This window comes from Lineus longissimus, chromosome 17 (genome assembly GCF_910592395.1).
Source record: "Lineus longissimus chromosome 17, tnLinLong1.2, whole genome shotgun sequence".
Classification (NCBI taxonomy): domain Eukaryota; kingdom Metazoa; phylum Nemertea; class Pilidiophora; order Heteronemertea; family Lineidae; genus Lineus; species Lineus longissimus.
Genome location: NC_088324.1, coordinates 4,384,015 through 4,399,763, shown reverse-complemented (window position 1 = coordinate 4,399,763; position 15,749 = coordinate 4,384,015). Strand labels below are relative to the sequence as shown.

General features: G+C 42.1%; 1 protein-coding gene across 17 annotated transcripts in view; it reads right to left on the bottom strand.

Annotated features, from left to right (window-relative positions):
* LOC135501392 (ribosome-binding protein 1-like) overlaps positions 1 to 15,269 on the bottom strand; it is a 33,675-nt gene extending 18,406 nt beyond the window's left edge. For 9 of the 17 annotated variants that reach the window (XM_064793491.1, XM_064793488.1, XM_064793489.1 and 6 more), the window contains exons 1-3: positions 13,656 to 13,997; positions 12,221 to 12,536; positions 11,675 to 11,821 (exon numbers count right to left, since the gene is read on the bottom strand). In XM_064793491.1, the coding sequence (XP_064649561.1) occupies positions 11,675 to 11,821; positions 12,221 to 12,536; positions 13,656 to 13,693 (501 nt within the window). In that variant the 5' untranslated portion in view covers positions 13,694 to 13,997. The other 8 variants (XM_064793499.1, XM_064793498.1, XM_064793493.1 and 5 more) reach the window with 7 other exon arrangements.
* Between the last annotated feature and the right edge of the window lie 480 nt (positions 15,270 to 15,749).

Below are 15,749 nucleotides of genomic sequence, written 5' to 3'. Positions count from 1 at the left end.
GTTCCCATTGAATGGTTCATCATCAGTATGAAGCCACATCCCTCAGACGACCACATTAAATTTAGTTCCCATTGAATGGTTCATCATCAGTATGAATCCACATTCCTGTGATGACCACATTAACTTGAGCTCCCATTGAATGGTTCATCATCAGTATGAATCCACATCCCTCAGACGACCACATTAACTTTAGTTCCCTTTGAATGGTTCATCACAAGTATGAATCCACATCCCTCAGACGACCACATTAACTTTAGTTCCCATTGAATGGTTCATCATCAGTATGAAGCCACATCCCTCAGACGACCACATTAAATTTAGTTCCCATTGAATGGTTCATCATCAGTATGAATCCACATCCCTCAGACGACCACATTAACTTTAGTTCCCATTGAATGGTTCATCACCAGTATGAATCCACATCCCTCAGATGACCACATTAACTTGAGCTCCTATTGAATGGTTCATCATCAGTATGAATCCACATCCCTCAGACGACCACATTAAATTTAGTTCCCATTGAATGGTTCATCACCAGTATGAATCCACATCCCTCATACAACCACATTAACTTTAGTTCCCATTGAATGGTTCATCACAAGTATGAATCCACATCCCTCAGACAACCACATTAACTTTAGTTCCCATTGAATGGTTCATCACCAGTATGAATCCACATCCCTCAGACAACCACATTAACTTGAGTTCCCATTGAATGGTTCATCACCAGTATGAATCCACATCCCTCAGACGACCACATTAACTTAAGTTCCCATTGAATGGTTCATCACCAGTATGAATCCACATCCCTCAGACAACCACATTAACTTGAGTTCCCATTGAATGACTTATCACCAGTATGAATCCACATCCCTCAGACGACCACATTTACTTTAGTTCCCATTGAATGGTTCATCACCAGTATGAATCCACATCCCTCAGATGACCACATTAATTTGAGTTCCTATTGAATGGTTCATCATCAGTATGAATCCACATCCCTCAGACAACCACATTAACTTGAGTTCCCATTGAATGACTTATCACCAGTATGAATCCACATCCCTCAGACGACCACATTAACCCTTTAGCTACTGATCCGCCCGTAGCCGCCCGCCCGGCTCCTCACTGATCCGCCCGTAGCCGCCCCTGTTTAAATCTACCACTGCGCCTGTACCAATGCACATAAATCACTAATAACACCATGGGGACATGGTTGCCTACCTTAAAATTCATTTAAAACTCGTTTCTAGGTGTGCTACAATGTATTTTCATAGAGAAAAATAGCTTTGAATGAACATCTTGAACTTTGGTGAAAATGCCGCCATGTTGGATTATCATCCAAAATTTCGTGACATAAATTAGGTCATTGTGGAACCAAAACTGGACAGATTTTCATCTAACTACTTTCAAAAGATTGTTAGGAGACTGGACAATTGGAATATGATGGTGTGGACATTCATGAAGTACGATCACAGGGCGTAATATAGGCCGAAAGACGATGCATGATACCGCTTGGTCACTACAGTAGTCTTACATGTAAATGTACATGCTTATACACTGTGCGTGTTTATCACCTAAAAAAAGTCAGTAAAAGTGCATAAATAGCAAGTTATTAGTGGAAGATCGATATGTTTTGCCAGTAACCCATCAATATATGACATTCTGTGGTGATACATTGACATTTTTGGTCATTTCTATCCATAAAAAGAGGTGTTTGTGCTGAAATTTTAGATTCGAAGAATGTGGGTTAATTCTGGTTCGTGGAGGGTTAATTCAACTAAAATTGCCTAAAATCGTGTAGATATGTATGTATTCTACCAAATAAATAACACTTGTAGTGCATGAAATACAACTTTTTGTATCTCTTTTTTCAAAAGTTCTTGACCCAGTCAAAATCATGATTTGGCTTTAAAACTTCAGTGAGCAGCAGGTAGAAAATTGTAGGATCCATAGTAGCTAAAGGGTTAACTTTAGTTCCCATTGAATGGTTCATCATCAGTATGAATCCACATCCCTCAGACGACCACATTAAATTTAGTTCCCATTGAATGGTTCATCATCAGTATGAATCCACATCCCTCAGACGACCACATTAAATTTAGTTCCCATTGAATGGTTCATCATCAGTATGAATCCACATCCCTCAGACGACCACATTAAATTTAGTTCCCATTGAATGGTTCATCATCAGTATGAATCCACATCCCTCAGACGACCACATTAAATTTAGTTCCCATTGAATGGTTCATCACCAGTATGAATCCACATCCCTCAGACGACCACATTAACTTTAGTTCCCATTGAATGGTTCATCATCAGTATGAAGCCACATCCCTCAGACGACCACATTAATTTGAGTTCCCATTGAATGGTTCATCATCAGTATGAATCCACATCCCTCAGACAACCACATTAATTTGAGTTCCCATTGAATGGTTCATCATCAGTATGAATCCACATCCCTCAGACGACCACATTAAATTTAGTTCCCATTGAATGGTTCATCATCAGTATGAATCCACATCCCTCAGACGACCACATTAAATTTAGTTCCCATTGAATGGTTCATCACCAGTATGAATCCACATCCCTCAGACGACCACATTAACTTTAGTTCCCATTGAATGGTTCATCATCAGTATGAAGCCACATCCCTCAGACAACCACATTAATTTGAGTTCCCATTGAATGGTTCATCATCAGTATGAAGCCACATCCCTCAGACAACCACATTAATTTGAGTTCCCATTGAATGGTTCATCACCAGTATGAATCCACATCCCTCAGATGACAACATTAATTTGAGTTCCCATTGAATGGTTCATCACCAGTATGAATCCACATCCCTCAGATGACCACATTAATTTGAGTTCCCATTGAATGGTTCATCACCAGTATAAATCCACATCCCTCAGACGACCACATTAACTTTAGTTCCCTTTGAATGGTTCATCACAAGTATGAATCCACATCCCTCAGACGACCACATTAACTTTAGTTCCCATTGAATGGTTCATCATCAGTATGAAGCCACATCCCTCAGACAACCACATTAATTTGAGTTCCCATTGAATGGTTCATCATCAGTATGAATCCACATCCCTCAGACAACCACATTAATTTGAGTTCCCATTGAATGGTTCATCATCAGTATGAATCCACATCCCTCAGACAACCACATTAATTTGAGTTCCCATTGAATGGTTCATCATCAGTATGAAGCCACATCCCTCAGATGACAACATTAATTTGAGTTCCCATTGAATGGTTCATCACCAGTATGAATCCACATCCCTCAGATGACAACATTAATTTGAGTTCCCATTGAATGGTTCATCACCAGTATGAATCCACATCCCTCAGATGACCACATTAATTTGAGTTCCCATTGAATGGTTCATCACCAGTATGAATCCACATCCCTCAGACAACCACATTAACTTTGTTCCCATTGAATGGTTCATCACCAGTAAGAATCCACATCCCTCAGATGACAACATTAACTTGAGTTACCATTGAATGGTTCATAATCAGTATGAATCCACATCCCTCAGATGACCATATTAACTTGAGTTCCCATTGCATTGAATTGTTTATCACCAGTATGAATCCTTATCTCACATGATGATCTTATTAACTTGAGTTCACATTGAATGGTTTATCGCTGAGTATGGGCGGTCATCCTAAACCGTGTCCACCAGCGTCCCACCAGCGTCCACCAGGTTTAAAGTCAGGTATAAAACCATCAAAATAAAATTTAGTAGCCATAAACGAAATAAGCACAACGTAAATAACACATTTTCTGAAAATTTCATGACACTGATTTGGGTGTAATTTGTTCTCCGAAGTTGAAATTAGGCTGCTTGTAGGGGGATTTCTGCTCAGGCATCATGCTGGAGCATTTTTTACATGCGAGATGGGTCATAGCAGATGTTGATGCTAAAAGATGAATTGGAACTTAGCCAGGTGAACTATGGGGATGAAGAATATCCTTGGGACAAAGCTGACCCATGTTACAACAGGAGTTGCTAGCAGGTCACGACAGCTTTTAGACTTGTGACCCGTGCTACGACAAGAACAAAAGTTTAAATCAATTAGGAGCTCATATATCTCGTGGCCGAATCAGTCCTGGCTGCTCCATCGTGTTGACAACATAATGAGAGAGATGAGGCAGTCACAGCCAGGCCACATCAGTCCTGGCTGCTCCACCGTGTTGACAATATGGTGCGAGAGATGAGACAGTTACAGCCAGTCCAAATCAGTCTTTGTAGCTTCACCGTGTTGGCAACATGATGAGAGAGATGAGACAGTCACAGCCAGGCCACATCAGTCTTGTTGGCTGCTCTGCCAAGTTGTCAACATGGTGAGAGAGATGAGACAGTCACAGCCAGGCTGAATCAGTCCTGGCAGCTCCATCACCGTGTTGACAGCATGATGAGAGAGATGAGACAGTCAGGCCACATCAGTCTTGGCTGCTTTGTCAAGTTGTCAACATGGTGAGACTGAGAGATATGAGACGGTCACAGCCAGGCCCAAAGTTCAATGGTCATGATGGTTGACCCTCGATTTTTTTTTATTGTTGTGAAGTGTAAGCAACTGTCTTTCATGGGGGTATGGTCACTGTAAGAATTATTCAGAGAAATGTATAATATTTGGGGGTTTTCGTGATTGTCCGGTTTAATTGGTAATATTGCCATTTGGGATGGTGAACAGAGCTAGGCCTAGGAGCAAATGCGACGCTTATGATTTATTTAAAGAAATAAAATGCCCGATTTAACATCCTGCAGAATCAGGGGAATCGGGCGTTTCCTGTGATATACGACACAAATGGGTTGTCCTCATGCATTCACTTTGGAAACGCATTTTAAACAAGAGGCCCAAGGGCCTGGCGCTCAGCTGAGTTAATATCATTAATATCTTCCCGGTGTTCAGTTCATTATGCATGAAAATGGCATGCTCCATGGTATTTGATATCCTTTTGCGTTCACTACGGTAACAATGTTTTTGGTTGACATAATTATGCCACTGTTCATTTCTCAATCCTGACCATAATTCGGGTGAAATCATCGTATGAAAATATTTACCGAAACATGAAGTTTATGCCATGAATGAGGATACTCATTGTCATAGCCTCGTTCACAAGTACGAAGTATTTTCCCGCGAATATTCAAAACTGCTTGGCTCCTTGCCAGTTAAATAACATGTGACTATACACAAAATAGAAAACTTTGATGGAAATTGATAATCATTTTTTTACCTATCAAGGGAAACAAGCTGATGATGATCAAATAAATCATTCATGAGAAATCGTTTTGTTGCTGAAGCTTGCATGACGAAGTTAATGCTAAACCTTTTCTTGTGCTCTACTGCGCCACCGTAGTTTTCTATTTAGACCAGCGATGACGTCATTTCTGGTGATTCCCTACGGTCTCATTAGGGAGTTTTTTTTGTTATTCATGCGCGGCCAACCCCTAACCGTAGTTCCTAAAATCATTGATTTCTCGGTCCTTACAGTATGTCAGCGTTGATTCAGCAGTTGTTTTGGCAAAGACATGTTTTTTTGGAGTTTCTGAAACCTATAGCGCTACTCAATAGGCGACTAACAAGAAACTACGCATTTATACTGTTGTTGCCGACGTATGTGTACACTGAACTTGGGATGTGCGTCGGCCCCGTGTTGAAATGCCGTCCAGTGCCAGTTGGTGCGTTTTTCGCTGATTTGTGCAAAATTCAACATATCTCAAAAGTTCAATGGTTGACCCTCGATTTTTTTTTGATTTTTGTGTAGCGTAAGCAACTGTCTTTCATGGGAGAATGGTCTCTGTAAGAATTATTCAGGAAGAAATGTATAATATTTGGGGTTTTTCGTGATTGTCCGGCCCAATTGGCAATATTGCCATTTGGGATGGTGAACATAGCTAGGAGCAAATGCGACGCTTATGATTTATTTAAAGAAATAAAATGCCCGATTTAACATCCTGCAGAATCAGGGGAATCGGGCGTTTCCAGTGATATACGACACAAATGGGTTGTCCTCATGCATTCACTTTGGAAACGCATCTTAAAATAGATGTTACGCCCTGTTAATGGGGCACGTCATCATCGCGTACATTTGGGAAAAACTCCCTAACGAGACCTACGTTGTCCAATGAGCGCTTTTTAAAATGTGCCATTTGGTATTGTACAAACAGAATGCCGTAGCTCCCTCAATTTCCAATCAATTTTTATGGGAGTGACATTATTGTATTGCTTAGAATGTCTACTTTTTACTCATGAAAGAATCGTAGAACTAAAACTTAATAGGCGAACAGAATCATGCCAATTCACTGCACATACTGTGGGAATTCTCCACTTCAAAATACATCGGCGATGTCATCGCGAACAGAGCATGCACTTCCGATATCGTTTTCACAGAAATGTGGCCAAATTTTCAAGAACTAATTTCTGAAAGTAGTCCCTAAAGACCTTATGACTACCATTGAAACGAACTAGTGATAATATCGCCTACCAGACTACTACTTTTTAAGCAGAAAATTGGGTACTTGAGTGTCATTGAGCTCCAGGCGTAAACAACATGCCGCCATTTTGTCTCCGCTTCGGTATTTCGTACGCCGCTTATAATGCACCTTCTCAATTAAAACCAACATAATAAGGCCTTACATCGTTGATTGAATAGGAACACCACACAAAACACAATAAAGTGGGGGTACAATCGATTACGAAGCTGAAGTGAACAGTGATTTATTCCTGGAGCTACTGCTTTTGTTGTGTAGCTGCCATGTTTTGAGAACTGGCAAATAGGAGACTTCATTGATGGCTGACGTCATCGGGCGGGAATTTGAATCGGCAGAAATAATTAAAAGGCAGGTAGCGCCCTCTCCTGTTAAAATTTTGAACTTTTTCTCAATAAAATAGATTTTCAAGAATTTTATCTTAATATTAGAGCATATTTCGACTAATTCTGCTGCTCCTAGGCCGATATAGGCCAGTTTCCTTCATGCACTCTCGCTCGCAGGAAGTAGGTCGAATGGCGACAAATTTTGTTTTGAAAGTAGAGTTTGACCAGAAGTATCCAGAAATGCAAAATTGAAGTCTCTAGGTCTTACGGTTACAAAATGTGCACCATGGGTTTAACGGATGGACGGATGGATGGATGGATGGATGGATGGACAGACGGACGCCACTGAACAACTTATTTGACAAGCTCGGCTGACTTAGTCAGCTGAGCTAAAAAGCTGTTAATGGGGCACGTCATCATCGCGTACATTTGGGAAAATCTCCCTAACGAGACCAGAGCAGACGGCTGAAAGTAGTTTATTTATTGGCAGCTAGGGTGCAGAATGTCGCTCACCCGAATTTTTCACGCAACTATAGCTAAATAGAGCTAGTTCTAGTTTGTGATTCATTTTGATACTTCAGATTTGGCAGTAGACCAATATAACTTAGTCGTCAGTGTGGTTTTAAGCTGGAAAAACGTATTTGTTTTTCTTAAAGTGCCTTTTTTGGACGGGGATGTGCGATTGCTTTGTTTATGTCGCGTGAGCTCGAACATGTCGACACAAAATTGAAATAAACCACCCTTCTCTGTCATTATTTAGGACGGATATTGCCCTAATAAAGATAATATGTAAAGTCAAGGACTTAGTGAGCCCCCCTCCCTGAACCCCCCTACGATAGCGTAACGTTTTTACCCAGTACAATGGAGGGGAAACCCCCCCAAACCCCCCATGTTGGGACCATCCATAGTTCCTTCCGACACATTTTTGTTTTTTGTAATGTAATACATTGTGATTGTCCTTAATCATGCGCTGCAGAATCAGGGGAATCGGGCGTTTCCAGTGATATACGACACAAATGGGTTGTCCTCATGCATTCACTTTGGAAATTTCCCCACCACAAGCGACACTATGCTTTCTCACATGACCCTAACAATAAAAGTATTGGGAGAAAGATCAGATATGCTTCATCCACTTTCTGATGCTCTGACATGGTAAATCAGCTGATGACAGAGAAGCCAACATGGCATCCCAACTGGCAACATTGTGATGTAGTTCACCCGCCACAAAGTAATTTGGATTCCTGATTGGTATAGAATTAGCCAACTAACAATTCCAGTTGAGATAATGACTGATCATTAATAACGTGCTCAAATGGCCTTGAGCGAGTTGGCGGCCGGGAGTCCCTTCCTTCCGGAAACCCAAGAGTTGTCCAGAAAACCTGCTTAGAAACCTCCGACGCCGCTTTTAAAGGGTCAAATTTACAACCCAATTCCCATTCCGGAATATGAAAACCAAGTTGTCTCGGTTGGGAAAAACCAATCGACTGATCGTCCTGGAAAAGAAGATGGACAACTCTAGGCGGAGGAAAGGACCCCCAACCCCAACCCGCGCAGGGACAAAAGCCCCCACTAGGGAATTAGATTCCCCGAGTTAAGACAGAGGAGCAATTCCAAACATACATTTAAATAGCTATAAGAACAATTATGTAACTAGAATTCCGAAATTTGCTGGTAGCAAATTTGATAGTCCCCAGGTAGTCGTCATGTCAACAGAGTAGAAAGCGAGAACATTTTGCGCCGTCGTATTCCGATTTGACTGGTTAGTGGTGAAATCTGCTTTTACTTTAGTTCTAACATTGTCTGAATTAAAGATGCTTTCCCAATGCTTGACTGGTCCGGCAAGAGGCATTGCCAGGAAAACGTGACGTCATTTTGGCCATTCTTCTTACCGCACGCCCTCCCTCTCCGTAAAACTTCCAGACATGGTGTGAAGTGGGAGGGCGCACAATGGGAACCACACTGCCGCGATGTTAATAGTTTCTATTTATAGAATTCAGCGGCAGAGATTTTAATCACGGAAAAAGTAGATTAACTCGGCTAATCTCAATGGATTTTACCCAGGAATGTTTTCAAGGCGAGAGAAACATCTGATTTAAGTACTGCGCTTATTAGATTTCATGTTCATGCCGAATATTGGCCTAAAACGTGGACGAAAAGAGTGCATTATCGAGTGTTGGAGAGGTCACGTGATTGGACGAGAAACCTGAGCGAAAACAATACTGACTCCAGCTCCCAGAGAGGGAGGAGCTGGCGTCATAAAAACGCATCTAAAGCATCGAAATATTCTGAGTTTTGAAAAATCGTTTTGCGATAGTCCATGAATCGAATTGGGTTTCTTTATAATACCTTCATCGTCCCATCGCTCGACCAACTCCTGAGAATAATGACGTTATTATGACGGGCGGAGCTTATGCTAATGTATCAGCGTCTCGCCTCTGCGCATGTCACAGCGCATGTCAGATTGAATCGCGGCTTCGGCATGTTGGGAGAAGACGATCAGACGAATCTCAGCAAAAAATGCTTCAAAAGTATCGAAATACTCAGGATTTTTAAAATACTTTTGCGATAGTCCATAGATGGAATTGGGTTTGGTGGTGTAAGGGTGATTGATTTCTGGTTTATTTAGCCGTTTTGCTGGACTACCGCAATAAATGTGTTGGTGGAAAAAAATAACAGTTTCGAGAATTCCAGTTATCTCAATATAGTCCCCAGACGGGATCTGGGGCCTATAACTAGAATTCCGAAATTTGCTGGTAGCAAATTTGATAGTCCCCAGGTAGTCGTCATGTCAACCGAATAGAAACCAAGTAAAAAACTCGACTGTAGTTAAACTACGAAGAAGAACGTGTGCAAATACTCGAGTCGAACGCGTTCGAATTAGCACAACTAGAACAGAGATTTCACAGGCAGCACCTATGAATTCATGACTCCAGGGTTGTTTTGAGGGCGATATCGTAAGAGTTGGTCTTGAGTATGGGAACCTGAAGGTCCGTGAGGCACCTGGGGAGAGAAGACTAGTTGAACGATGGGCATAAATTAAAATAGGAGTGCGGGAACAAGGTTTTTTTAGCAGGAGGAAAGCGAGAACATTTTGCGCCGTCGTATTTCGATTTGACTGGTTAGTGGTGAAATCTGCTTTTACTTTTGCAAATTAACATATTCGTTTTTCTAGTTCTAACGTTGTCTGAAATAAAAAGATGCTTTCCCAATGCTTGACTGGTCTGGCAAGAGGCATTGCCAGGAAAACGTGACGTCATTTTGGCCATTTTTCTTACCGCACGCCCTCCCTCTCCGTAAAACTTCCTGACATGGTGTGAAGTGGGAGGGCGCACAATGGGAACCACACTGCCGCGATGTTAATAGTTTCTATTTATAGAATTCAGCGGCAGAGATTTTAAGCACGGAAAAAGTAGATTAACTCGGCTAATCTCAATGGATTTTACCCAGGAATGTTTTCAAGGCGAGAGAAACATCTGATTTAAGTACTGCGCTTATTAGATTTCATGTTCATGCCGAAGATTGGCCTAAAACGTGGACAAAACGAGTGCATTATCGAGTGTTGGAGAGGTCACGTGATTGTACGAGAAACCTGAGCGAAAACAATACTGACTCCAGCTCCCAGAGGGAGGAGTCATAAAAACGCATCTAAAGCATCAAAATATTCTGAGTTTTGAAATATCGTTTTACGATAGTCCATGAATCGAATTGGGTTTCTTTATAATACCTCCATCGTCCCATCGCTCGACCAACTCCTGAGAATAATGACGTCATTATGACGGGGCGGAGCTTATGCTAATGTATCAGCGTCTCGCCTCTGCGCATGTCACAGCGCATGTCAGATTGAATCACGGCAAAAAATGCTTCAAAAGTATCGAAATACTCAGGATTTTTAAAATACTTTTGCGATAGTCCATAGACGGAATTGGGTTTGGTGGTGTAAGGGTGATTGATTTCTGGTTTATTTAGCGGTTTTCTGGACTACCGCAATAAATGTGTTAATTTGGTGGAAGAAAATAACAGTTTCGAGAATTCCAGTGATATCAATATAGTCCCCAGACGGGATCTGGGGCCTATAATAACATCTGAAAAAACCTTAACGGGAAAGAAACAATGGCCTATATGGCCTGGTTATGATGGATATAGTTTCTCAAAACGAAGCAGTAGCATTAGAAACTATATGATTTCAGATAAAGCAACTAACACTTATAAGAAAGAAAAACAGATGTAATATGTCCCCTTTATGCCTTGTCCTAGCCAGTTTCATCTTTTCACAATCTTTTACAAAATGCTGGTCGGATCCACAAAAGAAACAGCCCGAAGATGCCATACCCCTGCCACGGCCTCTATAACCACCTCTACCACTATAACCACCCCTGCCTCGTCCAAAACCACTATATCCACCATAACCTTGCCATGGGAGCGACTGCCATGGCATACTACCCATAGGTGGCTGAAACATTGCCGGATTAATACCATCCGGATACAAACTTTCTAAGGGAGAAGCCAAACGTTTTGCCCTCCTGGGAGCAATAGCCTTCTCCTCCTGTTCCTCATTGCTTGATGATGATCTCTTTACCGGTTTAGCCTTCGGGACCGGCTTGGAATATTTGGCCACAGCCTTGAAAATCAAATCCAATGCCCCACCTCCAAGGACACTCAGGACAAATTTCGGCAATTGCAGTCTGCCCTGATTTCGATGCGCCTGGGATGACAGCTCTTGAAAAACCGATGCATCCGAGTGATTTAAACATTAACCGCCAACCTTGCTAAATCATCGAGATACAGAAGTAACAGTGAATCATTTGGATCTTGTTGAGTCGCCAAACTCCTCACCTTGTCTTTCATATCTTTTACCAATACATCCTTCTCCTTATCATCCAGGCGCTGTCTTTTTGGTGGAGGAGTTGTCGGAGGAGACACAGATCGTCGCGCAGGTTGAGTCAGCTGTTGGGGTGTAGCCATAGATGCCCCCGGCAATTCCTGAAAAAAAGAGAATTAAATTAGCCACTCTGCGTATATATGAAAATAGTTAGTCAAAAACCACCTTGCTGCTTCCCAATGCCCGCAAAAAAAATTTTTTATTTTATTTTTATTTTTTTTATTTATTTATTTATTTAATTTTTATCTGCCCCCCCTTAACTTAAAAACTGTGGGGAACACTGAACAATATACCGGTATGTGCACATTGAGCCAAAATAGTTTACAGAAGTCGCGCAAAACCTCAATGTGTTACTGCCAAGCTAATTCAGTTCATTGACAGCCATTCGCTTCCACCGAACATCAACTCTACCAAAATAACCCGTCAGTGAAACATTATAACAACAACAGACACTCTCACCACCCTCTACCACACAGACCAATGAAAATATCACCACATACCTGCAACTCTTGTCCTCTTGGATGTCCAACCTCGTTAGCATATATAATCGCCCGATGCAACAACAGCCTATTGTTGTCAAGATTACTTTCCCGATCAGCCAGATCCATAATACTGTCTGGTGAGGTCCCCGTCAAATCAGTAAAATGGCGCTTCACATCCGCTATTGGCAAAGTGGAAATGTCCTGATTAACCACCATTCTCGCAAATTCCCTGGGAGCGGCATCTGCTGCCTTGAAGTTTGCCAACAAGGGAAGTAAATCCCTTCCACGAAGGGTATGTCGCCTCTTAAGCACCGTTGGCACAGCCATTGTAAAGCTGAAAGAAACCAACATTAAAGATAATACGAGACGATAATTAATAACACAGCCTAGGCCCCAGGAAAACAGGCGAGCACTTCACAGATAATAAATCCAATGCATTCTACGTGAAAACACCAGCAGATGGTATGGACTGCCAACTCGAATGGATAACCACTGAACCAGTAACTGCCATTGGTGCTAGGCTGTATGTAGCAAGACCGGCTAGGCCCTAATCATGTAAACATGCTTGTAGGCCCGGAAAAGACCGAAGACATTACACCTGAGGCAAAAATCCACTGTTCCCTGGCATCTAGGCCAGCAGGGCCTGCCCTATCCAAATGCAACGGTAGTTGATAAAGCTTGGAATCAGTGAAACCATGTAACCAGTGATAAACCTTGGAATAGTCAGTACTAAACCGTGGAATCACTGTGCAAGTTCCGCGTGAAATCGGGTGCGTTCCTTCCACGATTTATACCCTCCCAACTGCCAATCTCGTCCCAGCTGACTTTATTGATTGCAATTTGCCCAAGGAGGATACCGCGGTGACGTCACATCACGTGATCCCGACCAATATTAGTGATCGCTATGGCCAATCAGATTCAGTCTACTGACAGCACCAGCACTGAACACATTAATGTCTGGTGCGCTCCTGTACACAAAAACACCAATAGACATGAAATATTGCAATACCTAGTATGGATTCTTCCTGCGTAAAATAAAATTTACAGAGCAGATTAACTTCCACGAATAAAAAAGACGTTTGGCATGGCCAAAGTGCGGAAATAATGTCTCCGCTAAAATACACTACGAAATACACTAGGCAATACACTACGCAATAAACAGTAGAGATGCAGTTGAGTTTGTTATTGTTTTGACTTAGAAGCCCGCCCATATCATAATATATTCATGTATTCATGAAGTATGAACTCATTTCTGTCCTATACAACTCTAAGAACAGTCAATTTCTCCTTAAATCATCACCGAAACCGCGATATCCGCAGGAAGATTTCGTTCTAGTGTCCGAAAATGCATGATCTTACAGGGGCGCTAACTCGACAAATAGAGGGGATCTATGGGGATCTATGCGAGTTTCAGGTATTACAGGTCTCGAACTTGTAAAATCTGTAAACATGCCTCCAAATCCCATTATGATAATGAAGAGATTGCCCCATATCTGGGAGACTGTTTTGAAACCATCGCTAATTTTGGAAGATCGGTGCCGGCTATTTGGTTTAAAAAACCCTATTTTTCCCCATCAAAACAGCACTTTTCATTATTCAAATGATAAGCGCGCAGCAGAAAAGCGCTACTATGGTTAACGTGCATACGACGTCATCCAATGTAAACAATGTTTCTCAAGTCCATGGATTCGTTTCAAATGGCTTAAATTTGACTTAAAATGGCCGCCAGAAGAGATAAACGCGCGAAAGTAGTAACTCGACTATTCTGAGCTCCGAGAGAGAACCAGACGATTATTCTCACTGTTTTTTAATCAAACTTCAATTTCTGGGGGTTTACCCCCCGACATATGTGTTTTGATTTTTGAGACTTTAGTAATGATATCCAAAAGATGCTTAAAATGGATATAATCCCGAAATAATGAAGCAAAAGACGGGCAGGCGTTCCGAAAAAAAAAAAATTATTTTGAGATTTCAATAAACCTTTTGAACGAATTCCACATGGGCCGTGGTGGGATCCGAAGACACCTTAAGGAGGAATGAATGTTTTTATGGGGTACCATTGGTTTTGCAGATCTTCTGTTTTTTTCTAAAGAATAATCAATATTCGCTAGCAGGCTTTTTATGCTCCCAGGTATGAAGAGGGTTCTATGTTCCTTGAGTTCTTTGTTCATCAGTCTGGTGTTCCTCAAGAGTAAAGTGTCTTCAAGTCTCTTGGCCAGCAAAAACCCTTTCCAACCAATTTTTTATGCATTTACCATTCGGCAACATGTTGGTGGGGGAAAAACCTGATCCCTAGATCCCTGACCCCTTGAATTGGTTGCCCAGGTACGACCACAAGCAATTGCCTCAAGGAAGCCACCAGTACGACCTCGTGGGAGTCTTGCCAATATCATGCCAGTGAAAAGGAAGGGTAATGATGGTTGAGGGTTGCAGTTAGGGTACCATCAAAGGAGTACCTCTTCCTCGCTCTGTCAAAGGACTGCACCATCATGAAGGTTTGGGGGTTCCACTCGAGCGCCCCAGGGTAAGCAGCTCGGAAGGACTTATTGAGAGGCCAATAGGGGGTTTGGGGGGCCTTCCCCCCAATGCACTGGCTAAAACATGTCAGAAGGACGGGGGGGGGGGGGGGGGGGGGGGGCTCTCCATGGCGACAGTTGCGCGAGTTCAATAGAGCTTGCACTTTACATTAGAATCTGCCAGAGTCCCAGACTACGATAGTCTGGACACCTTTCGGGGGGGGGGACATTTTCCATTTCTTTGCCGGCTATTATGACGATGGAGTTGAGTTACTGCTAATGCGATACACGGAGAAAAATGTCTATCAAAACAAAAAATTGGCGGAAGGAACTATAGCAGGGTCCCAACCAGGGGGTTTGGGGGGTTTACCTAAAGGCGCTGCGCGCTTACTAGGGCACTGCACTGATAATATTAGCTTATTGTCTGAAGACTTATTTCATAGCAGAAAAGTACTAATAACTCTGACTTGATGCGAAAAATCTAACTTTTTTGATGACTTGATTTTCCCTTGGCCGTGGATCGAGTTTGTTTACAATATGCAGCGCCATCTTGGAAAAGCCGTGACGTCACCGCGGTATCCTCCTTGCAATTTGCCAGTAGTTCCAGAATCAACCTTTTGTGGAGGATGTATGACGTCATCATTGAATGCATTGGAAATGTGTTGTTGTCGTTTAAAAATAAACTTATATTCATGACGGGCCGCCATTTGCATGTATCTAATACTTGACTTGCCAATCTCAGCTCGACGCCGAACTGCAGCGCCACTCGCGGACAAATATAGAACAACTCGACATTTTTTTCACCGGTTTTCTTGCTGCACATGCGTACCAGCGTCATCTTTTGTTGATTTCCGCTGGTACGCATGCGCAGCGAGAAAACCGGTGAAAAAAATGTCGAGTTGTTCTATCTTTGTCCGCGAGTGGCGCTGCAGTTCGGCGTCGAGCTGAGTTTGGCAAGTCAAGTATTATTGCTCTTCGATGAAAGCAAAAGTAAGCTTTTGTGATTGTTTTGTATTCCATAAACTAAAATA